The 23475-nt window shown below is 36.2% G+C and overlaps 3 protein-coding genes across 5 annotated transcripts; 2 read left to right on the top strand and 1 right to left on the bottom strand.

The window, feature by feature from the left end:
• Nucleotides 1-646: 646 nt before the first annotated feature.
• themis2 (thymocyte selection associated family member 2) lies at nucleotides 647-8738 on the top strand. Of its 2 annotated transcripts, XM_024267590.2 has the most exons (7): nucleotides 647-1254; nucleotides 1351-1491; nucleotides 1560-1985; nucleotides 2323-3533; nucleotides 3744-3864; nucleotides 7593-7729; nucleotides 8162-8738. In XM_024267590.2, the coding sequence occupies exons 1-6, from the start codon at nucleotides 1152-1154 to the stop codon at nucleotides 7685-7687; spliced, it is 2097 nt and encodes a 698-aa protein (XP_024123358.1). In that variant the 5' UTR covers nucleotides 647-1151; the 3' UTR covers nucleotides 7688-7729; nucleotides 8162-8738. The 2 variants fall into 2 exon arrangements, with proteins under 2 accessions (XP_024123358.1, XP_024123357.1); XM_024267589.2 differs by having other exon boundaries at nucleotides 7593-8738.
• Nucleotides 8606-19690, bottom strand: rpa2 (replication protein A2). Of its 2 annotated transcripts, none has more exons than XM_024267592.1 (9): nucleotides 19559-19690; nucleotides 17372-17466; nucleotides 15522-15623; nucleotides 13499-13612; nucleotides 13281-13355; nucleotides 12405-12521; nucleotides 10296-10412; nucleotides 10083-10177; nucleotides 8606-9147 (listed from the first exon to the last, which is right to left on the bottom strand). In XM_024267592.1, the coding sequence occupies exons 1-9, from the start codon at nucleotides 19596-19598 to the stop codon at nucleotides 9063-9065; spliced, it is 840 nt and encodes a 279-aa protein (XP_024123360.1). In that variant the 5' UTR covers nucleotides 19599-19690; the 3' UTR covers nucleotides 8606-9062. The 2 variants fall into 2 exon arrangements, with proteins under 2 accessions (XP_024123360.1, XP_024123361.1); XM_024267593.1 differs by lacking the exon at nucleotides 19559-19690 and adding an exon at nucleotides 17680-17840.
• On the top strand, nucleotides 19272-23437 carry smpdl3b (sphingomyelin phosphodiesterase acid like 3B). Its single transcript, XM_024267591.2, has 8 exons — nucleotides 19272-19500; nucleotides 19585-19798; nucleotides 21082-21179; nucleotides 21284-21427; nucleotides 22153-22322; nucleotides 22410-22590; nucleotides 22678-22811; nucleotides 22896-23437. Exons 1-8 carry the CDS (start codon nucleotides 19440-19442, stop codon nucleotides 23256-23258), a joined length of 1365 nt encoding a protein of 454 aa, XP_024123359.1. The 5' UTR covers nucleotides 19272-19439; the 3' UTR covers nucleotides 23259-23437.
• Nucleotides 23438-23475: the final 38 nt, after the last annotated feature.

The raw sequence follows: 23475 nt of genomic DNA, 5'->3' as shown, positions 1-23475 counted from the left end.
TGTGGAGAAAAAAAATTACAACTCAATTTTTTTCATAACCTTTATTTTATTGCATTTTTTTTTACTTTGATTTGCATATTTTTTGGTAAAGCTGTCTAATAAATATGAACAATTCCAATAAAGAAAAATACTTGAAAGTTTTATACATTTAAACCACTAGAGGTCTCTAAGCTCTAAAGTTGAAAATGGAAAAGTTTTCTTGGAAACAATTGATTGACCAATATGTGTGGGATTGTAAGTGTGTGTGGGGATCTATTTTTGTTTGTGAGTGGGTGAACTCCTTTTTGCTTTTAGGGGGGCACTGAAGTGGGTGGTAGGGAGTTTAACTTTAAATTAACTGACTTGTTTGGTTCAATTTAGATTTCTAGATTTGCATACTTTAAATTAAAAGATGTTTTCAATGTTGACCTCTTTTGCTCACTAAATGTTAGAACTAGTTTATTTGACTATATAACATGTCCTCGAGTATAAAAAAAACTATTTGAATGTGTGACAAATTAACCAAACGTGATCTGTGAACCTTTTGCAAAGTAGAGGCAGAAAACATTCCATATATGGTTGAATCCTACAAGTCTGAACTAAATGAAGTTAAAATGTCAAGTGTGTCTCTCTCTACACCATCTTTCTGTGGATTCTGTAAGGGGGACTTTTCTGAGAACATCTTTCATCCTTTTCAAAAAACTTACTTCTGCTTCAACTTCTCAGCTCAGCCAACACAGGCCAAATACAGTGTGCCACAAGGTGACTTAGTGATTTAGTCTTTTTGACGGTAGTAGAACATATTGATTCCAGCAACAATATGTTTTGTTGAATTGAACTTTATTGATCTAACAGAGGAGAAAATGTTGTTCTCAGATTGTGTCTTTCACAAGTTCAGGTGCACATACTTATATGGCATCAATAAAAAAAATGCCATTCACCTTTTGGTTATACTATAATAAAAAGCACTGTCCCCAAAGACAAGACCTGAGTCATATCTCACAGCCTTCACCACAGCGTGCAGAACTTGTGCAAATAACTCCTGTAACTTCCTCGTTCACTCTTGTGGTTTTGAGCTGCGAGAACGTCTCCCTCTTTTTGTTTTTTTTTTGCTGCGCTTGTCATTTACCTCCTGCTTTCATTTCTGAGAGCAGCACATCGAAGAAAGGGCAATGGCAGGCGCCTTCGCTTTGCCGCTTCAAGAATACTTTGCATCCTTGGATGAGACCAGCTTGCCCAAAATTCTGCAAGTGTGCTCTGGAGTGTATTTTCAAGGTAAGTGATCGTCATATTTGTATTGCTTTGTAAAAATATTAAATATAAATATAATTGAAGAAGACACAGGATCACATTTCTTTCATCTCTGTTCAGGTTCTGTGTATGAACTCTCTGGAAGTGAAGTGTGCTTTTCTACCGGGGATCTGATAAAGGTCATTGGATTGGAGCTCCACTCAGTTTCTTGTCAGGATGTTCTCAACAATGAGAATTTCGAGCTACCAATCACTCACACAGGTTGGTTTGAGACGCATTTCAGTAAAATGTTTAGTTTGCCGCCGTTTCCTGACTTTTCTGTTTTCCAGGCTTGTTCAGAGTGGTGCCAGACGAGATGCCTTTCAGTTCGGTCAAAGAAATGATGAGCTTAAGGCCCGTCAGCTTGGATTCCTGCTTGCCCTTTACTTTCACCAGCCGCTCCAAGATGACCGTTGGGGATCTCACCCTGGGAGCTGGGAGAATGTTGACTGTGCTCTCCATCGAACAGCAGGAGGGTCAAGAAGACCAAGTACGATGCCACCTCAAAGGATCACAAGAGACCTCTGCCGAAGTGTGCATTCCTATGTCTTTCCGGGGGGAGTTTTATGAATGCGAGAGCGAGGAAAGCTTCAGTCTACAGGAGATCATGTCTTCATCGACCCTGCGTAGTCGGAGGTTTCGCTTCAGTAACACTGCCAAGTGTCAACGACCCCTCATCTTTTCTCCAATATATCAGATCCACGCCATCATGAGTAGTAAGAAAAAACTTCTTTATTTTTTTTTCTTTTTTTAGATTGGTTAGATTAAGGAAATTGAATTTGACATTTCTAATTATTTGAAATGTAAAATAGTGTTGAAAGTTATAGTAGGAACTTACACATTTTGGTTCCTTAATTTCAAAGCTGCGTGGTAAATGAGAAGATTGTGGGTACACAACAGTCTGCCATGTAATTTCTTTGCTCACAAAAATTTCAAGCATCATTTTACAAATTTTTACTCTTTAGGAAGCCATAGGAGGAAAACATTTTATGCTTTAAGCTTTATGGATTAGACTCCTTTCACTCTTACATTTATCCTTTTTTTCCCCCGCAGTGAGAAAGAATGCATTGAAGTTCCCATCCAGTTTAGAGATTGATGTGGTGGATATCACTAACACATCCCAGGACATAGAGTTCGTCACCCCCCTCAGTCTGACAGAAGTCATGTCTCAGCCGGATGAAATGTTCCCCACGGTTGTGGCAATCTTGGATCCCCCTGTGAATCACTTCATGTTCAAAAGCACATGGACGGCAAAGCTCAACAAGGAAACTCGCTTGCTTTTACACAAGAAAACGACAAAATCCTTCATGCTGCTGTCCACCCCAAAGAGCCGAAAGACGCAGCAGTATTTCCTTGTGTGCCCGCAGTACAAGGGACGCTTTCGGAAAAGACCGAGAGAGTTTAACTCGGCCTATGAGCTGTATGTCGCTTCAACTCAGACAGGCAGTCTGAACGTCAGTGTGACAAAGAACTGTGAGGAGGACGTGGCGGAGGGCCTTCCTGCCCTCAGTGTTGGGGAGAAACTGGAGATTGTATGTTGCACAAGAATGGAGTTATCGTCTGAGAACAGTAAAGAAGAGACACAGTCTGTTGAGGCTCTTTTATGCCAACGACTCCAAGAGCAAGATGATGAAGATGACAGTGACAGCGACGAAGAAGGAGTTGAAAAGGATGATAAAAAAGATGAAGTTTTTCTGCCCCTTTATATGCAAGGTCACTTTGTGGAAGTACTTTCTGATAATAAGAAGTACAAACTCAGCGACTTGGGTGAAAACTGTAGTCTTCCACTGGACATGAAGGTGGTGAGTCGTGACACAGAACTGGAGACAGATCCACTGTCAGGGTTTTCATGTCTCAGATTAGAAGCAATCATCTCGGAGCCCGTCATCCAGGCAAGCTTCCTTCACAAGCCCGAACATTGTTTTGACATCCCCATCCAGTGGCTCTCCATGAACGTAATTTTCACCAAGGACTCTTTGCCTGAAGGTCAACCCCCCAAATGTTATGTAGAAAAGGTCACTGAGGTGAATGATTATTTCTTTTATGAGTTTCGCAAGCAAGCCTGCTCGAATGAAGCTCCCCCGCCTCGGCCGCCAAAGAGAAGTTTGCCTACAGAAAAGTCAAGCAAAAAGGCGTCAAAGAGCAAAAAGAAAACAGGCAAAACGAATAAGACAAAACACCGAAAGGAGAGCGCCATCCCGATCGAGGAGATGAGTAATCTGACTTTAACTAACAAGCGGAGACCACCAGCCCCACCACCTCCAGTGAGTATGGCTGTGTAGCCGCCATGTTCGTCTGTTGCTGAGTTCAAAAAGCCCCTCTGTTACAGTACTCAGAAAAACCTCACTCACGTCTAACACCCATAATTTCTTCAAGAGTGACTTTTAGGAAATCTTTAAGAAAAAAAGTCAGGTATTACATTCAATTTTTGTCTTTGAAATCTTATTTTATTTCCATTTCCTCTTTTTGTACAGGAGGACATAACTGATGAGCCTCCACCTATTGTACCCCGAAAACACCCTGAAGATAAAGTGGCAGCAAGTAGGGCTGTACAAAACACTTACGTGAAAGTGAACCAATCAGAAAAAACACAAGGTGAGCATATGATTTTAGTGTTCATGAAAACCACATGAAAGATAAACACCTTGCACTTGCAAATGTTCCATATGGAGAAGAAAAGTTCCTTTGGTTTCTTTTAGATCGACAGAACCGTCTTGTATTTATTCTGAAAAGACAGATAGTGGAAGTAGATATTAAACAGTTGTCTATTTTGTGATACAACACCAAATTTGACATAGATTCACTTTGTGCGTTTACCACTAAAATTTAGGGCATGCAGAAAACCTGGGTTTGCTTCCGAGGGGCACAATAGGCCATGGATCCAGTGTGAGTCCTTGGCAAAACTTCACGCAGCTACCTATCTGGAATTTAGCTATATTTATATTCCCTATATATTTATCACATTATATATATATATATATATATATATATATATTGTGTACATATATATTTATACCTCCTTTTGATTTTATAAAGCAACAAGGGTGCAGTTTTAGTGTGTACTTTACTACGACGTTCCTCTACCTCCGCCGACTCTCTTCTATGGTTCAAAATGGAGCACAAAAGCGCTATACAAGTATACTCTATTTACCATATATATATATATATATGTGTACCTCCTTTTGATTTTTTAAAGCAACAAGGGTGAAGTTTTAGTCTGTACTTTACTACGACGTTCCTCTATCTCCGCCGACCCTCTATGGTTCAAAGTGGAGCACAAAAGCGGTATACAAATATATGCTATTTACCATTTATATTTGCATGTTCTCCCCGTGCATCCATGGGTTTTCACCGGGGACTCCGGCTTCCTCCCACCGTCCAAAAACAAGCTTCATGGTGACTCTAAATATCCCCTAGGTGTGAATGTGAGAGTGAATGTGTGTGTGATTGAGGCCCTGAGACAGACTGGCGACCTGTCCAGGGTGTACCCCGCCTTCGCCCTTCAGTAGCCGGGATAGGCTCCGGCACCCCCGCGACCCGAAAGGGACACAGCGGTCAAGAAAATGGATGGATGGATGGATATATGTATGTATGTATATAATATATATATATATATATTTATACCTCCTTTTGATTTTTGAAAGCAACAAGGGTGAAGTTTTAGTGTGTACTTTACTACGGCGTTCCTCTACCTCCGCCGCCTCTCTATGGTTCAAAGTGGAGCACAAAAGTGCTATACAAGTATTCGCTATTTACCATATATATATATATATGTGTACCTCCTTTTGATTTTTTAGAGCAACAAGGGTGAAGTTTTAGTCTGTACTTTACTACGACGTTCCTCTATCTCCGCCGACCCTCTATTGTTCAAAGTGGAGCACAAAAGCGGTATACAAGTATATGCTATTTACCATATATATTTGCATGTTCTCCCCGTGCATCCATGGGTTTTCACCGGGGACTCCGGCTTCCTCCCACCGTCCAAAAACATGCTTCATGGTGACTCTAAATATCCCCTAGGTGTGAATGTGAGAGTGAATGTGTGTGTGATTGAGGCCCTGCGACAGACTGGCGACCTGTCCAGGGTGTACCCCGCTTTCGCCCTTCAGTAGCCGGGATAGGCTCCGGCACCCTCGCGACCCCGAAAGGGACACAGCGGTCAAGAAAATGGATGGATGGATGGATATATGTATGTATGTATATAATATACATATATATTTATACCTCCTTTTGATTTTTTAAAGCAACAAGGGTGAAGTTTTAGTGTGTACTTTCCTACGGCGTTCCTCTACCTCCGCCGCCTCTCTATGGTTCAAAGTGGAGCACAAAAGCGCTATACAAGTATTCGCTATTTACCATATATATATATATATATATATATATGTAAAAACTCTTTTTTTTCGTGGCTGACATATACTCAATTGCTACTAAAATAGAGGATTTCTCTTCTCCCCAGTCACAACAATATGGGCATATATTCAAATTTTCGCCTGGAAAGACCTTTGACATCTCAATCCAGAAAAGCACAGTCCTAGGACCAGTTAAGAAATGGTGTAGGACCCTCAAACTCTGAGGCCTCTGGTAGAGTACATGAGCTTTGACGAAAAACCACCCGGTCGTGTAGGGTGTGGGGAGCAAAATATTACCAAGGCCAAAAGTTTGGACACACCTTTTCATCCATCCATCCATTTTCTTGACCGCTTCTTCCCTTTCGGGGTCGCGGGGGTGCCGGAGTCTATCCCGGCCACTGATGGGCGAAAGCGGGGTACACCCTGGACAGGTCGCCAGTCTGTCACAGGGCCTCAATCACACACATCCACTCTCACATTCACACCTAGGGGCAATTTAGAGTGACCAATTAACCTATGAAGCATGTTTTTGGATGGTGGGAGGAAGCCGGAGTCCCCGGTGAAAACCCACGCATGCACGGGGAGAACATGCAAACTCCACACAGAAAGGTCCCAGCCGGGATTCGAACCGGGGCCTTCTCGCTGTGAGGCAAGAGCGCTAACCACTGCGCCACCGTGCAGCCACCTTTTCATTCAAAGCAGTTTTTTTATGTTTGTGGATGCCAGGTCATCTGCCGCAGCGCTACATCACTCTCCATCTTGGTCAAATAGCCCTACACAACCTTCACTGACAATCTACAAAATAAATAGTCATGGAAATAAAGAACCACATTGTAAAAAAAAGCGTGTTTAAACTTTTGGCCTGAGAGGTATGAAAAAATCTAAATTATATTGATGGCTGGATTGGGAAGCAGTCGTATGCTTGTACAAAATTTTAACAGAAAACATGGAATGAGCATCAGACACAACACTGCCAAAATGTATTTGTAAATTTAAGAAGACTGTAACTGTTTAAAAAACGTATCAATGTGTATTCAAAACGGTAATTATATAGAACACAATTTATAAATAAAAACTTGTTCGATATAAAATGTTTATTTTTTCTATATGTATGGAAACTTATGGCCCACCCTGAATGTGTGTGTGTAAATATATATATATATATATATATATATATATATATATACACATACATGCGTACGCATGGTGTACCTTAAGTCTTTATACATATGAAAAATAAACGTTTTTTTTACGCAAACCATTTTTACTTATATATTATATTACTACCATTTTGTCAGGAGCATCTTGCTTGATCCTGTTTTTTTTTTACTTGTCAATAAGTTTTGCCACAGTGTTGTGTATGATACACGCTGCATGTTTTCTGTTTAATACACTTGTAACCATATGACTGCTTGCTGAAGCAGTCATCAGGATGACTTAAATTATTTGCTCTTTATTCAAATGCATTCTCTGGGGTACTTGAAATGTAAAGAAACATATGTTAGAACCATGTATGTATGGAATGGATTATACTTCCAATGTATGGAGACTTATGGGGTACCCTGTATATCGTCTACAATAGTATTCTGCAGGTACTGCCTCAAGGTAAACGACTGCATTTTGAGCATCAACAGCCCGTATTGGTGAGACTGGAGCAAATAGAAATCAATCATTTTTGTAGAAATTTAGTTCATGGCTGCTCGTTTTTAAAAATTGAATCATTTTCTTATTTTCTTGTAGCAAACATATTTTTGTAAAGGAAGGCTTCCTAAGGTCTATTCATGGCAAATTGGTGCTTGTAGTACACAATACAGAATCTTTGGCTGTGCTACAAATTAAACCACCAAAAAAGATGCTAATCAAAAGAAATGAGGAACAAATGCTGCATGCTATAAACATCCCATTTTCATATTGTAAATATGGAGAACTAATGATAACGTTTTTTTTTTTCGTTTGTTTTTTTCTCAACCCCAGACACAGATGAAAACAGTGACCATGACTACGAAACTCTGGATGAAAATTTGGTGGCTATGATGAAGACGGCACAGGAGAGCGTCGTGTTCTACTGAAAAAAAAAAACGGTTCTTAAACTAGATTTAAGGGCAGTACAGGTATTGCTGTCGCTACAATTTTAAGCACTTCATTTGAAAAACCATTTAAAAAAATAATGACACCATGCTGTGTTTATCTCAAACTGTCCAGATGCAAACTACAAATATATAAGTTTAAACCAGCATTTGATGAAACGATTTTCTCTTGTGAAGAACAGTCCAGTTTTCATCTATCATTTACTCAAACTCTTTTGTGGTTGGACACATCCTCCAACTCCCAACATGTATTTGAAGCTACCAATGTGTAAAACTTTTGAGAAAAGTTGGAATATGGTACTTTGCAGCTTTTTTCTTTTATTGTTTTTGCATTATACTACCTATGTGTTAGCTCCGGTACATATAAACTGCAAAACCTGAGCAACAAGACAATGCAAACCAGAATTAGCTCTCTGTTTCTAACCTGAAAATGTATATTTTTTTTTTTTTTCACAGCGGTGTTAAAATGCAGCGCTGCATGGTAGTATCATCCTTCCACCAGCAACGGAAACTCTAAACAAAACGCTGCGAACAAACTTTGATGAGAAGCCACAGACATAACCACAATATGTGAGACCCAAGCCCCCCCATTAGCTTTTCTGATATATTTATTTTTTTTAATTTACAGCACAAAGGTGGAATTATTATTCATGTATGGTGATTTGTCAAAGACTGCATATCTTGATTGACCTCTGAAAATAATTGAAAAGTAAAGACTGTTGAACTACTTTAATAAAAAATGTTTCACTATATATGTGTTGTGTGAAGAGTTTTATCCTAAAAGGAAATAGTTTTGTGGTTGAACACAAAAATCATCCGTGAAAATGTAATCCTGAACTAACGTACAAAAAAGTCTTCAAGGCTTTTATAATGCAAGAAAAGGTGAAAAATAATTCCTGCTCAGATTTAACTGTTTTATTTTATTAAGAAAAAAAATATCTTGGTTTACACACGAGTACAGAAGACAAATACAAGTAGATCTTGAGCACTTTTTGCAAAATCCTTTTTATCCTTGCGAAAAAAGAAAAAAAAACCTGCACAGAAAGAACTGTAAGTAGCATAACCCAGTACTTGTGCAAGACTCTAAAAATCAAGAGTGGAAAGGGTACACAGAAACACAAAATGAAGTGTACAACAACCACTTTTCTTCAAAGACATGAAAAGCAGAAGCTGCGGCATGAATGTAGAATGAGGAAACATGCTTGAAACTGTATCCTTCCACAAACTTGTTTGTACTTTGAACTTAGGTTTTAACAAATTCTATAAGCTTGAGTAACAAACCAAGTGTTGATGCGCTTTATAAGGTGTGGTAAGTTCAGTTCCAGCGTGCTACCCCAAAAACTTAAAAAGAAGTGAACTAGTCATTGTCGGTTGACTTAAAGTGGTCTTCGTCGATGGTGGAAAAAATGTGACCCTCGTTGCTAAGAAATTCCACGGCTTGTCTGTTGGTGTAAAAAGAGAAGAAAAATGTGATGCAGGAACTAATGCAATAAATGAAAGAGAAAAAAAATGTACTTCATACCTACACATAAGATGGAGACAATTCAAATTAAGCTAAGCAGAAAGTTCTACATTTAGACATTAGTGTTGCTTTTAGTGCTTTTTGAGTGGTTTAGTCTTTACTGAGTGAACACCCAAACTCCAAAATATATTGGTGAGGAGCACATATCTGTAGAACTTTTGAATAAAATCCTGGCTCTTTTTAAAATTCATAAACTAAATGATACTTAACAAAAGAACTGTTACATTCTACCACTCCAAAAATGATTTGAACTAAAATGAATTACCAATAAATGCTGGAAAAACACTTAGATAATGAGAGAAAAAAACAACTGTAAAAAAACTGTATATAAGGGAATTTCCACATTCTTACTGGACAGCTCAACTTCCCTTTTTTTTAACTGTAGTTTGTCTGCTGTCATCTGAACTATATTAGAAGCAGATATTTCAATAACTTCATTTTTAACCAAGAAGATCTTCGAAAATGTTGAAGCAAAACTAGTTGGTATTCACACAAATTTTACTGTTGAGTTATCTAGTAAATTTAAAAAGGGTCTGGATTAATAATTTAACAAAGTGACCATCGAACAGATGGAATGTTGAATAAATTTTACATAAGGAACCAGCCAGTAACACTTAATAGATTTTGTTTGATACAGTATGCAAATTATTAAGTATTTCGTAATGGTTTTCTTTTTTTGTAAACCAGTGTCTCATAAGAACTCCCAGTTCTTATATAACAACATCAGGAATAAACAAAATAGACATTAAAATGGTAAAAACTGAACATTTTTCTTGCCGTTTGAGAAAAATATCAACAAAAACATTACTGTTTAAGCTCCTTATGTGTGAGCTTTAAAGCATAGGTTTTACTTACTTAATCACTGCGACACTCATGCCACCAAGTCGCTGCTTCAGATCATGAATGCTGATGCCTTGTTGGTCTGGACAGCCTCTTATTAGACTCAGCACCTAATGGATACAAATAATGACATCAAGCAAGTGTTAAAACAATTTGATCAATATTTTCACATAGAAGCTTAGAAACCATGAAGGTTGAATCTCAAACAAATTATTTGTTAATAATTACCTGATTTTGATTTGCACTCAATCCATTATTGACCATGTCGTTAGCACCCGGGTAGCTGCCTCCCATCCCTCCAATCATTGCCTTGGATGCGCTCCCAGCCATCATTCCTCCAACACTCTGAAAAAAATAACAATAAAAAAATCTAAAATACAAAGTTGAAGTTGAAATTATTTAAATTATTAAACTTGTTTTTTCTATTTTGTGATCACTTGGATCAAAATTTGTTAATTTTAGACTACTGTTATATATTACTAAATGTCATCAAGCGGGGGCCTAAACGCATGTTTTTCACTAAATTTGACAGGTGGCCGCATTTGCAATCAGGAGGTGACAGTCGCATTCTCACTCGCTTGGAGGTTATAAAAAAAAAATTTAATTTCAAGGGAATTTTTCTTTAAAAGTTGATTGGTCAGTGACCACCCGGGCACATTTTGAGGTCACGCAATGACAGTTGAGTGACAACAGCTCTGACTGGACGATGTGTAAATGTCTCTGGATGACAGCTGTCCATATCAAGTGCCTCTGACCACCAGGTAGCCCAAGGGGATAAAATAAAAAAAATAAAAAAACAAAAAAAATAAAAATCTTGACAATTCTGTGAAGGCCTCCTCATCGCGTGGTGACAGTTGTATTTGTGACCGTAGATAAACAGATGAACCAAAAAAAAAAGTCAAGCTAACTAATGTTTCCAGGTGCATCTATACAGCAGTAGATAACCATCAAAACGAAACAGTTAGTCACAGATAAAGAGATGCACATTAAAGAAAAGCATGTGTGCATTGACTACTGTTAGTTGTGACGAGGAAACATGTTCTGTGACATATTTTTGATAATAATCTAACAACAAAGAACACACAGAGGAACAGTTTACATGTTTTATAAAAGACTTTAGTGTTATTTTAGTGGGACTTAAACATAATTCAATGACATTTAGGGGTGTAATAGAAGCCAAAACAAAACAATTGATTCCATGCGCCAGAAAAAAACTTTCACATAGAAAAATAAATAAAATAAAAATACATGAGGATGATATTACTTTAGCTAAAAGCTTTGTCTTATTATCAGCCTTTTTTGATACTTTTTTTGTTGCTGAGTTCAAAAAGCCCCTCTGTTACAGTACTCAGTAAAACCTCACTCACGTATAACACCCATAATTTCTTCAAGTGTGACTTTTAGGAAATCTTTAAGAAAAAAGTCAGGTATTACTTTCACTTTTTGTCATGTTCTGCATGTGCATGCTTTACACGATCAAAAAGCAACTGGAGATCATCATCATTATTTTTATCCGTAATATTTTTCAACTGAGCTATGGTAACAGGTTCACTTTCCGGTTGTGGGATAAATAAAATTATATTCTATTTTAGTTTAGTTTAATAAATGAGAGTCAGAACACATGCACACTTTTTTGTTTTTTTAAACTGATGTCTCATGACTTGATATACAAGCCTGTAACATCGTTATGTAGTTTTGACGTTGACTTCACAGGGGAAACTGCATATTCATGACATAGAAAAATCGTAGATAAAACAGACATGTTAAATGTAAAAATAAAGGTGTCATTAGTTTCAACCTTCTGCTTGCAAAACATTTTCTGTGCATATAAAGTCAATGTGGACACACTTGAACATAAAACATGCAAATTAAACATAAGAAAAGGAAGAATATTAACATTTGTTGTGTTGCAAGAATTAAAAAAATGAATTTTTATCACAATCATCCATGTGATTTTTATGCATCCAAACTCTAAAAGCTTAACACCAGCTTCTTCAAAAGAACAAATGTTATTAGATGTTCCTTCGTTTGAAACTGAGAGCAAAGGAAATGAACCCCCTTTTCTTGGTCTCCATTGACATCAAGCATTCGAAGGTTTTAAGTATAAAAGAGTTGACAAATGACTTCAACCATCTTCCTGTTTTTTAGTCATGCATATCTCAGCACCATTACGGCCTCAGTGGTCACAATTCTGACTGCCAGTTTTCTCATAACTGGACTCGATGATGAAACCTCTAAACTCTTGGGGTTGGACACGTCGACATTCAGTTCCTCATTCTCACAAGTTTTCACAGAGAGAAAAATAAAAATACAGAAATTGAAGGTTCGATTCCTTACAGTGTTCTGAGGTTTGCTGAGCGCCATGTGTGCATGGACAACCTCCAGCATGTGCGAGGTGATTTCATTCATGTCCTCCAGGGCTCTGATCCTGAACGCCACCATGGACTTGCGGTTCTGACACAGGAAGGCAAGCACACATTTAGATCAAATTCAAAGATGAGTAACTGTGAAAGAGCAGCAATGAATAATCGCAAATATCACTGGTATAAGTCTGAGCAATCCAGCTGTATAGTTTTAAGTCAGATGGAAATGAAGACGTTGATGGATCGATTTATTAACAAGTGGGTGCTTCAGAACTGGAGCGAAGAAGGGATACTTTGGCTTGCCTGTGGCAGTTGCTGCTTTACAAACCCAAGATTTTTCAAACCACCTGTTCCTTACCCAACACAAAATGGATAAAGAAATTCTCAGAAATGCAGTTTTAATCTAAAATGTCTTTTAATATGTTCTCCATTATGAATAAAAATGCTACAAGAACGTGTTAAAAACACGATTTTCTTTGGAGTGGATCTTAAACATATTTCCAGCTGCTGTGAAACCTTAATGTAGCTCAGATAAGACATGACAAAAGCTTAAAGCTTTCAGTCTTAGGACTAAAGCACCTTTTAGATAAACATATTTTAGGCTACTTCACAACACTTAGATTGAACCTATTTAATTAAAGTGGTTAAGCTGATCCTTTAATGCTTCATTAGTCTTGATTTCTGTAAATACACTGATAAAAATATGAACGCACAATAACAGAACCTCAGCAGATAAAAGATTCAACAATGCAACTATATATTTTTATCTGTCTTAAAGTTAACAACATTAGAGCCCCATAAGGAAAATATAATACAAATTAAGAGTTGGCAGCTCTTAAAGTACACTTACCTGAAAAATGCGAAGGTTTCCAGAGACTTTAACATATGTTCCTGGAGGTAACGCATTGCTGTTCACACTTGGATCCTACAAAATAAAACCCAATTAAAGAAATTAATTTCCAGGATCATCTTAGATGTTAATATGTATATATTTTATTTAAACCAGCAATTACAACATCAGAAATAACAGTTTGCAGTCTATGAAGCAGAGGGCCATCACCAACTCACCTCTGTGTCTAACCAGTGCTTCACATCCATAGGGGCACATGTCATATCGTCAACCATGTACTGGATGAATGTCGTGGATTTGTCAGTGCTTCTGATGATGCCAACAATGGTGACCTATGACACAGATTTGTCAATAAGAATAACATTAATAGAAATCTACTTTTTTTTTGTCTTGTTGCCAAGTGTTGCGCATCAGTGAACGACAAATTTAAAACAGAAACTTTAGTTTGACATTTCAAAATAAAGGATCTGGGGTTAGTTTTTCTTTTTCTGAAAACAAATTTGACTGCTGCTGCAAAGATGTAAATTTAGAGCACTTTCTCAAATACACATTTCTACATTTTTGAAGATCAATTAAATTTTTTGGTTATAAAATATTGATAAAATTATTTTTATTTTTTAAAGTAAAAGTGTCTTTAACCCCTTGATTCCTGAATTTATTTCTAGCGATGAAAAAATAAGTTGTGCTTTTTTCTTTCGTGTACTGTAGATGTTAAGTTAATTTTGGAGCATATTTGTATCAATAAGAGTCAGGCGGTTAAAGTTTAACGAGCAAAAAAAAAATTCCTCAACAAAAGACTACTTGTTTCAGGTTTTTTATTTTAGAATTATTTAACATTTTTTAACATTTAAACTGCCACATAGCAGAGATAGGTTAAAGTCCATAACTTTCTGTCAGAAAAGTTTGTAAATCTAAAATTTTCTAATGAGCAAGGAATTATTTTTGGGACTTTTAGCTCCAATTAACTTCTCTCAATCACCGAGACGTCATTGCTTTACTGTGACTTGATATCCTTTCCCTTTCAGTGTTGTTGAATACAAACAAAATTTAAATTGTATTTAAAAAAGAGGAGGAGACAGTAATATTAATATATTGCATTTCATACTTCATGGTAGGGATGTCCTAAGCCGATCACGTGATCAGAAATTGGGCCCGATCACGTGGTTGATGACTTGATCGAAATCGGACGTTCTCCCCCGATCAGGAACGCATATTTCATTTATTCTTACTATGATCATCGCTTTATATTTCAAGCTTACCATTCCGGATAAATACTCCACTAGAAGTCTGCATATCATGAACAGATCACAAAATGTTGTAGCTGTAAAACGCAGCAGAATGGTAGCAGTGTAAACTGGAACAATTCAGTCAAGCTAGCTAGATGATCACAGATTCAGAATTCGGGGATCAATAACTCTTTTAAAAACGCTTTAAACTGACAGCAAGTTTCTCTGTTGGTTTGTCCTAATGTAAACAACAACATATAAAGGTATTTCAACAAGAAAAAGACAGAGTTTTTGCTTCTTTTTAATGTGAAGCTCTTCTCGGTGCCGACAGACAGACGGCTACACAGCAGCTGCTAGCTGTGCTAAGCTAACTGCTAGCTCCCTGAGCTGTCCTATAAAATGGCCGTTTTATTTCTCTGGCAGAGAAATAAGAGTTAAGAAAATTAACTATTGTGGTAATAAAACCGAGAATGTGATGTGTGAAGAGTTTTTAAAAAAAAAAAAAAACAATAAATGAAAACTAATACTGATATCAGTCACGAACACTCGTGAAATTTATGCTAAAACAAAGTCATCATTCATTTTTAAGAATTTTAAATAAGGACAGGAATCACATTTGTTTAAAAATGTTCAATAGCTCTAAAGATATTAAAGCTAAAGTCACTAAACTTTCTCACGACTAATTATCACTTATATAACAAGAAAATAGTAATTTTTTTCCTAGTTTATATTTGCTCTATTTTTACTTGTTTATTAAAGCTCCTTTAAAAAAGTGTTCTATTTAAGTTTTTAAAGATAAAAGAAGGTTAATGAAATAAAAATAAGGGACAGCAAAAATCTGTTTATTCAATTTGTTCGTGTTTTAAATGTGTTATAAAAGTATCGGATCAGGACTCGGTCTCGGTAAATCCACAAAATCCAATGACTCGGAATTGGATCGGACCCCAAAAAACCTGATTTGTTAATTTCCTACTTCATAGCAGATATATTTACACACTTCTGCATTTTAGGTTACCTGGTTGATATTCACTTCTCCCACTTTATATGCTTCATCAGTCGGTGTTGCAGACATCAACTGGGACACTGTGCAGGGAATAATTTGTGCGGAACGGACTTTCTGGGGATGAACAAACAAAATAAGAGTTTCAGTTTTTGAGCATTTGTTTGCTTAAACACATCACAATCATAGATATGTATAAGAAAATGAAAACTGTTAAAGGTTAGATCAAAGGCACGAGTCAGTGAATATGTTTTAAAATGTGTTCAAGCTTTAACTTTTGATCTGCTGTAAAAGTCTGGAAACCACGTCACTCTGTTGTCATTACTGTGGTGAAGTTAGTTTTAGGTTGGATATTCGTCAGACATTCTCTGTTCATATTTAGGAACCGTAAACAAATGACAGAATTTTTCTTTATTAGTTCTTTAAATATTGAACCTAAATCACAACAAATCAGTTTAGGATAATGAAACTAACAAAGTAGGATCAGGAACAGCAGTTTAAATTATCTTTCAAGGCTTTTTCTAATTTTAGGCCATTTTTGGTGTAAATTTTCAAGTTTTTCCTCAATAGCTTTTAGGTTATTGGACCTAATCGGTCCAAATAACTTTAGAATGGTAAAACTAACTAAGAATTATTAGGAACAGCAGTTTAGTTTAGCTATGATGCTTTTTCCAATTTTAGCCCATTTTTTTGTCCACTTTTTAACGTTTTTCTTCAATAGCTTATACGTTATTGGACCTAATCTGTCCAAATCGATTTAGAATAGTAAAACTAAGAACTATTGGGAACCGTAGTTCAGTTTAGCTTTTGATGCTTTTTCTAATTTTAGACATTTTTTCTCATTTTTGTGCTTTTTTAACATTTTTGTTTATCCTTAAGTGATTTTGGTCGATCAGGTCAAATAACTTAAAAGCTATTGCAGAAAAACATGAACATTTAGCAAAAAAAATTGGCTAAAATTAGAAAAGGCATCAAAAGCTAATCTAAACTGCTGTTTCTGATAGTTTTTAGTTAGTTTTACTATTCTAAAGGGATTTCGACCGAATGCATCCAATAACTTATGAGCTATTAAAGAAAAATGTGCAATTTCTCACTAAAAATAGACTAAAACTAGAAAACGTCTTAAAAACTAAATTAACTAAAATTAGAAAAAGTATCAAAAGCTAAACTAAACTACTGTTCCCAATAGTTCTTAGTTAAATTTTACTACTAAAAGGTGATTGGGATTGATTAGGTCCAATAAATTGTAAGCTATTGAAGAAAAACATGAAGATTTACACTAAAGAATTGACTAAAATTAGAAAAAGCATTAAAGCTAAATTCACTAAAATTAGAAAACGCATCAAAAGCTGATCTAAACTGCTATTCCTAATAGTTCCTTTTTTACCATTCTAAAGTGATGGGGACCAATTAGGTCCATTCACTTACAAGCTTTTGAAGAAAAAGGTTAAAATTTACACCCCAAAAAATTGACTAAAATTAGAGAAAGCATCAAGCTTCAAGCTGATCTAAACTACTGTTCTCAACAGTTCTTTTATAGTTTTACTATTCTAAATTGATTTGGACCGATTAGGTCCAATAACTTATAAGCCATTGAAGGAAAACATTAAAATATACACTGAAATAAATTATTAACATTAAAAAAAAAAAAAAAACATCAAAAGCTAATCGAAACTGTTGTTCCTGATAGTTCTTAGTTAGTTTGACTTTTCTAAAGTGATTTGTTGTTATTTTTCCAAATATTTTAAGAGCCATTGAAGAAAAAGTCTGTCGTTTGTTGACGGTCTAAATATGAACAGAGCGAATGCCTGTCGAATATCCAACCTAAAATACTTCACCGCAGTGCTGTCATCATCACGTCTCACCCCTCTTTTGTCTTGCAATAAGGTAGGTGATGCAAAGCCTCCAGGGGACTGCGTGTAACCCCCAGCTGTATCCGTCTCAGTGAAGACTCCTAAATCTTCAACACAGAAATGACAGTCAATGAAGCAAACTCACTTTTCGGAATGTTCACAATTTCAATGGCAGACAACTCTGACAACAAACTGTCATCTTTGACTTGGAACAAAGAGGCAACCTGAGTTTTACAGCTAATGTTAGCTTTAATCAAACAACACACGCAGGTCACTGTAAAGGATGTAGAGGCGAAGGATAATGTTGATACGACATTTACCTGAATTCCACATGTTGACACTTCGTGAGTTATTCTTAAACAGCAAGTAGAATAGAATGACGGAGTAAAATCGAGCTACCAACTCTGTTCAACGGCCTGACTCCCGCGCGCCAAACTCAATGTCATGGATACGCATGCGCATGGAAGAAGTCCCGCGAAACGTATCATCGCGGGAGGTGTAAAGACGAGATTCAAGCCCTAATTTGGACTGTCAGGCATCTCCTACCGTTTTAATGTCAGAATTTCCACAATAATGAGTTTTCCAAATAATTTCCTTTAAGTTCAAACATTCTTTTACTTCAATATATTGCCTTATTTAATAGATCAATACTTATATTAAGAAAAAAGATTGACCTAAAAGACAAAATTCGGGAAACACAAAGCACGCCATTATAGTTGGAACAAGACCTTTGCACTTTCTTCCTGACTAGGAAGAACATTCTTTTTAGTTTTTTAAATTAGTATTAAATTATATAAGTATGATAAAAAAATCCATTTTAAAATGTTATCTGATAAATATCACATGAACAAAGCTAAATTTAGCCATAACACTCAAAAAGTATTTGAACGAATTTCTTAAATCAAAAATTATTTACACACTATATCTCCCAGTACAAAAAAGAATGAAGACTATCAACTATCTCTGCTTTACAGAATTACATCACTTTATTTATTTATTTATTTATTACTTCTCTAACAACCCCTGGGTTTTATTTAATTCTTCTTTATTAATTTTTACTGATGAATAGTCTTTGTCCTTTACTGAAAATGTGATGAATAAAGTTACATAAAAATAATGACCTTTTAGTTTGAAAATAATTTTTTGGTTGTTGTTGTTGTCATTATCAACACCCGGGCTTGTGTAAAGGCTATAACATCTCCAAAAGTAAAAATGTGTATAAACAATATGTAGCAGATTTTTAGAACAAAAGATTGATTCTTTAAGTTCTAATTTTGGATGTCACCAAAATTGTTAAGAAAACTTTATTTAAAAAAATGAACAACAAAGAAAAACAGTTATCTTGCTCCTTCAACTTAAACTTATACACCATCACTAGAAAAAATGTCTTCAGTTTCCAAATTACAAGTCCCCCCTCTAAAAGCTAAACAGAAAATACTCATTCTAGGTGTTAAGTTATATAAAAAATATATTGGTGGGATTGTAGGGCTATTACATTCGCTTCTCTAAATGTGTGATTATGTGGTCTTTGTTTACGGGTTACGTGTTTTTTAAGGTAACCTAATAATATTTAAGTGTATCTACAGCTTAAATAAAAATAGTGAAGGTGATAGGATTACATAATGTTTTTCTCAGCCTTTGAATCTGCAGCTCAATAAACATAGGGCAATCAGTAATACCTAATTGTTGTGGAGTATTCATGAATTTCTCAACTTTTATTGCATTTTCTTTTTTTTAGGAACAAAATTCACTTCCTCTGTGGAAATTTTTAGATCTGACTAGGCATTGAAAGTCAAATGATAAAAGTACGTGGGTTTGTGGTTCTGATGGTCAAAGAGACCTAATTTAATCTGTTAAAGTTGTGCTTCTTATCTTAAGCATTCTCGTAAAAACTAATTATGCTGTGCCATAAAACAAGGTTTAGTTGCTATGTAGTACCTTGGTAAGAAGGAACTGTAGCTTGTCATATTCATTGCCTGTATAACTTATGACTCTTACACAGTCAACGGTCTTATCCTGCTTTGCTCTTTATAGACTCCCGCCTGTCTTTTCCCACACAGCTGCTCTCTGACACTCCAACATGACAGCAACAAGCTTTCTCTTATCATGCCTGCTTTTCAAAGAAGCTCTTGCTCTCACTGGTAAGTAAAGCCTTTACATAGCCACAGTTTTTTAGATGATTTTGTGACGGTTACTTACTGCGCCTACGCACTGATTTTTTCCAGGGAGCTTTTGGCATATCACAGATTTGCACTGGGACCCAACATATGAAGTGACGGATAAACCGGAGCTGGTGTGTGCCTCGAGTGGCAAACGGCCCGCTCTGAGCGCCGGTGCATTTGGAGACTATGTTTGTGACTCACCATGGCAACTGATCAACTCCTCTGTGTATGCTATGAAGAGCATTCTTCCAGACCCAGACTTCATCATCTGGACAGGGTATCTACTTTTCTTCACTACATGGTAACCTCTATGCATTTTTTTGTGCAATAAGACTTATTTCCCACCAGATACAAGATGTCTATGAAATAACTAATATACACCTACTGTAAATGTCTAGGGGACATCTCAAACAACTCTACTCTATTAGGTCTACTAATAGTGTTCTGAAAGATATCTGCATATAAGGGTCTCCTACACATTATCTGTAGCCATCTTGGGATATTTTTAGATGCCTATTAGAGGATTTTTTTTAAAACATTTACTGTATTTAACATAAACTGCTATTTTAAGTTACTTTTATTTATGATTTAGTTCACAGACAACTAATAAATCACACAATTCCACAAAGTAGTAGCAAACATTTCTATTGAAATCTACCTGAAATTAAAGGGTCTAAGAAACTGCATCAAAACAACAATTCAATATAGTTCCTGTGTGAACAGCAACAACCATAAAAATCAAAGCTAAACTTTATATATATTGGTGTGGGAAAAAAATCAAGTTGGTGATATATCATGATAATGACATGGTGACATTTAATAATTTATTAAACCATGAATTTCCTTGGGTTATAGCACCTTGAATACGACATACAGTTGCAGAGCTTAGAGTTGTGATCCATTTTATTATTACAAAAAATTATTATTTAGGTAGAGGATTTTTTCTGAGGCATACTATTTAAAAAAAATAGTGAAAAATTGTTCTGGTACAATCTTGGAATATATCGCGATATATATTGTATCGTGAGCCGGGCATCACAATACGTATCGTATTGCCATGTTCTTGCCAATACACACCCCTAGTTTGAACAGTCAATTTCACTGAAGATATTCCAATTTAGACATATTCAGATCGTCCTTTAGCTTTGTAGATGTTGTTGTACGCCCCTTTACAAATACAGACCTTATAGCATTATTGAAATTTATTTTTATATTATTTTTATCTTATTTAATTACTTTATGTAAGGCTTGTTTGCAAGGTACAATGGGACTACAACGCCATTAGCTATGGGAAAAGGTAAATGCTAAAGATCTAAATGGCGTTGTGTAACAGGTGTCTATTGCACATGTCATATCTAAAGATGTAAAAGTCAAAATAGCCACAATTTAGATATCTAATAGATACGTCCGTGCTTGGTGAGTTTAAACCACTTTGACATCATAAAACGTTGGATTCAATTGATTTTCCCACTTTACTGAACTCTATGAATGTTGGACTTTAGTTTTCCCACTTCCCCCTTTTGAAAACACTTTTGACACGTCCTCCGTTTAACTTTACAGAGATGACACACCGCATGTGCCAAATGAGGATCTAGGAGAGGAAGCTGTGATGAACATTATCAGCAATCTTACTCATATAATAACTGAGGTTTTTCCACGTAAGAATGAAATCCAATGACAATACTGAGAAACTTATAGAGAAAACTACACCTGATCAAATCCTCTGTGACACTAAAGGATTCCATTTTATTTCCTGTTTTAGGCACCAAGGTGTATTCAGCCCTTGGCAACCATGATTATCATCCAAAGAACCAGTTTCCTGCAGCCCCAAATTTTATCTACAACCGAACAGCAGAACTGTGGAATCACTGGGTGGATCTGCAATCTCAGGAAACGTTTAAAAAAGGTGAACAAATCGTCTAGAATACTTCACATCTCTGACATGTTGACATGTTGGAAAATTGGTAAAAATATAGGATTGTAAATATTCCTTTTGATAACACTATAACAACTATACAATTTTAAGCGTTAGTAAAGTATTAGTAGAGCCTGAGTTAGCACTCAATCATTTATAAAGCCTCACACCCACTTTATTAAACATTAGCAAGTAGCTTATATGTGTTGTTTTTAACACTTTATTCATTATTAAAACCGATTACTGTTTATTAATGCTATGTTAATACTTAATTCATTAACAGTAAAATATTTAAAATTAAGAATTAAACGATTTATCGACCAGTTATTTAGGAGTGCAGCTTTATAAATGATTAATTGTTAACTCATGCTGAACTAATGCTTAAAAATGCTATTTTTCTGTTGTTTTTTTGGACTATTTTGAAATTTAGCAAATATTTCAGCTACATGTATAGCTGTTTTGGCTAACTTAAGCTTTTTTTCAGTTTTTTTTAGAATAATTTGGCATTTAGCTTGCTATCAGCTTCAGCATTTTCAGCCATTAGCTTCAGTGCTGTCAGCTGGAGCATTTTTAGCTATCAGTTTCAGCATCTTCAGCTATCAGCACTAGCATCTTCAGCGGCCACATTCATCTTACAGCATTCACACTAGCATTATAGCAGGTAATACTATGTATCTATACAGTGTTACCTTACTTTTTTTTTTTTTTTTTTACAGGTGGATACTACACTGAAAAGCTACTAAACCGAAATGGTTACAGGATGCTGGTCCTTAACACAAACCTATACTATGACCAGAACCAAGTGACCCAGAACATGGATGACCCAGCGGATCAGTTTAGCTGGGCGGATCAAATTCTCACAGAGGCTGGCACCAACAAAGAGAAGGCAAATCTCTTTAAAAACACTCAACCAGCTAAGATATTTACTTTGGGTTTTTTTTTTTGCAAACGCTGAAGTAGTTTTGTCTTCCAGGTGTACATCATTGGCCATGTTCCTCCAGGATTTTTTGAGAAGAAAAGAAATAAGTCATGGTTTTTGCCAAAGTTTAACCGGCGATACTTGGATTTAATTGAAAAGCATCACTCTGTCATACTTGGACAGTTCTTTGGTCACCATCATACTGACAGCTTCCGCATGTTCTACAATAAAAATCGTGGGTTAGAACACAGTATAACTCTAATTTGTCATAAGTACTCTAATATTAATGGTGTAATGAGAACTTTCTCTTTCGTTTCTGCAGGGTTACCCATCAGCACCATGTTTCTCAGTCCAGGTGTCTCACCGTGGGAAACCACACTTCCTGGAGTTGTAAATGGAGCCAACAACCCTGGGATTCGTGTCTTTGAATATGACACAGAAACACTCTTAGTCAAAGTAAGTACCTTTATAAATATTTTTTCCCATGCATGCTTTTATTCCTGAGATTCTCCAAACTTTAACGCACGTGTATCCAAACAGGACGTGGTGACATATTATCTGAATCTGACTCGTGCCAATGTGGACAGAGGACGTTGGGAAAAAGAGTACCGCCTCACAGAGAGCTTCAGGGTACCTGATGCCTCCCCGGCCTCCATGCACCAAACCCTGGAGCTCATGGCTAAGAATCAGTGCTACCTGCAGAAGTATTACGAGTTCAACTCTGTCAGCTACGACCTGACGGACTGCGACAGCGACTGCCGCGTCGACCACGTGTGCGCAGCAAGAGAGGTGGACCTCGACAGATACGAAGACTGTTTGGTGAAAGAAGGAGCAGCCTCCATTTTTAGTGGCTGGCAGCTGCTTCTTCCTACAGCTGTCAGCCTGGTGATGGCCAGCTGGTAACAGTTGTATAGTAAACATAGTTTAAAAACTGAAAAGATTGTTCCACTTTGTGTCTTTTAACTGCAAAAATTCAGATAAAATCCTGACTTTTGTTAGAAATGTTCTTTGTAGATCAAACTTTAACCATAAATAAATGTAAATTTAACAAATAAACTAAATTAAATCAATATTTTTGTACTTTATATATATATATATAATTTGTGTTGGTTTATTTACA

Source organism: Oryzias melastigma, linkage group LG16, assembly GCF_002922805.2.
Source record: "Oryzias melastigma strain HK-1 linkage group LG16, ASM292280v2, whole genome shotgun sequence".
Taxonomy (NCBI): Eukaryota; Metazoa; Chordata; class Actinopteri; order Beloniformes; family Adrianichthyidae; genus Oryzias; species Oryzias melastigma.
The sequence above is the reverse complement of the archived record's forward strand: the minus strand, read 5'-3'. Positions and strand labels throughout refer to the sequence as shown.

Excerpts from the sequence above, each read along its gene's own strand:
- themis2 (XM_024267590.2), top strand. The coding sequence starts at position 1,152 with ATGGCAGGCGCCTTCGCTTTGCCGCTTCAAGAATACTTTGCATCCTTG. Across the intron at positions 1,492-1,559 it reads GCTACCAATCACTCACACAG|GCTTGTTCAGAGTGGTGCCA; the intron begins GTTGGTTTGAGA and ends TCTGTTTTCCAG. Across the intron at positions 3,534-3,743 it reads CACCAGCCCCACCACCTCCA|GAGGACATAACTGATGAGCC; the intron begins GTGAGTATGGCT and ends CTTTTTGTACAG.
- smpdl3b (XM_024267591.2), top strand. The coding sequence starts at position 19,440 with ATGACAGCAACAAGCTTTCTCTTATCATGCCTGCTTTTCAAAGAAGCT. Across the intron at positions 19,799-21,081 it reads GACTTCATCATCTGGACAGG|AGATGACACACCGCATGTGC; the intron begins GTATCTACTTTT and ends TTAACTTTACAG. Across the intron at positions 22,812-22,895 it reads CAGAAACACTCTTAGTCAAA|GACGTGGTGACATATTATCT; the intron begins GTAAGTACCTTT and ends GTATCCAAACAG.
- rpa2 (XM_024267592.1), bottom strand. The coding sequence starts at position 19,598 with ATGCCAAAAGCTCCCTGGAAAAAATCAGTGCGTAGGCGCA. Across the intron at positions 10,178-10,295 it reads TGAGTGCAAATCAAAATCAG|GTGCTGAGTCTAATAAGAGG; the intron begins GTAATTATTAAC and ends TGTATCCATTAG. Across the intron at positions 9,148-10,082 it reads ATGAGTGTCGCAGTGATTAA|ACAAGCCGTGGAATTTCTTA; the intron begins GTAAGTAAAACC and ends TTACACCAACAG.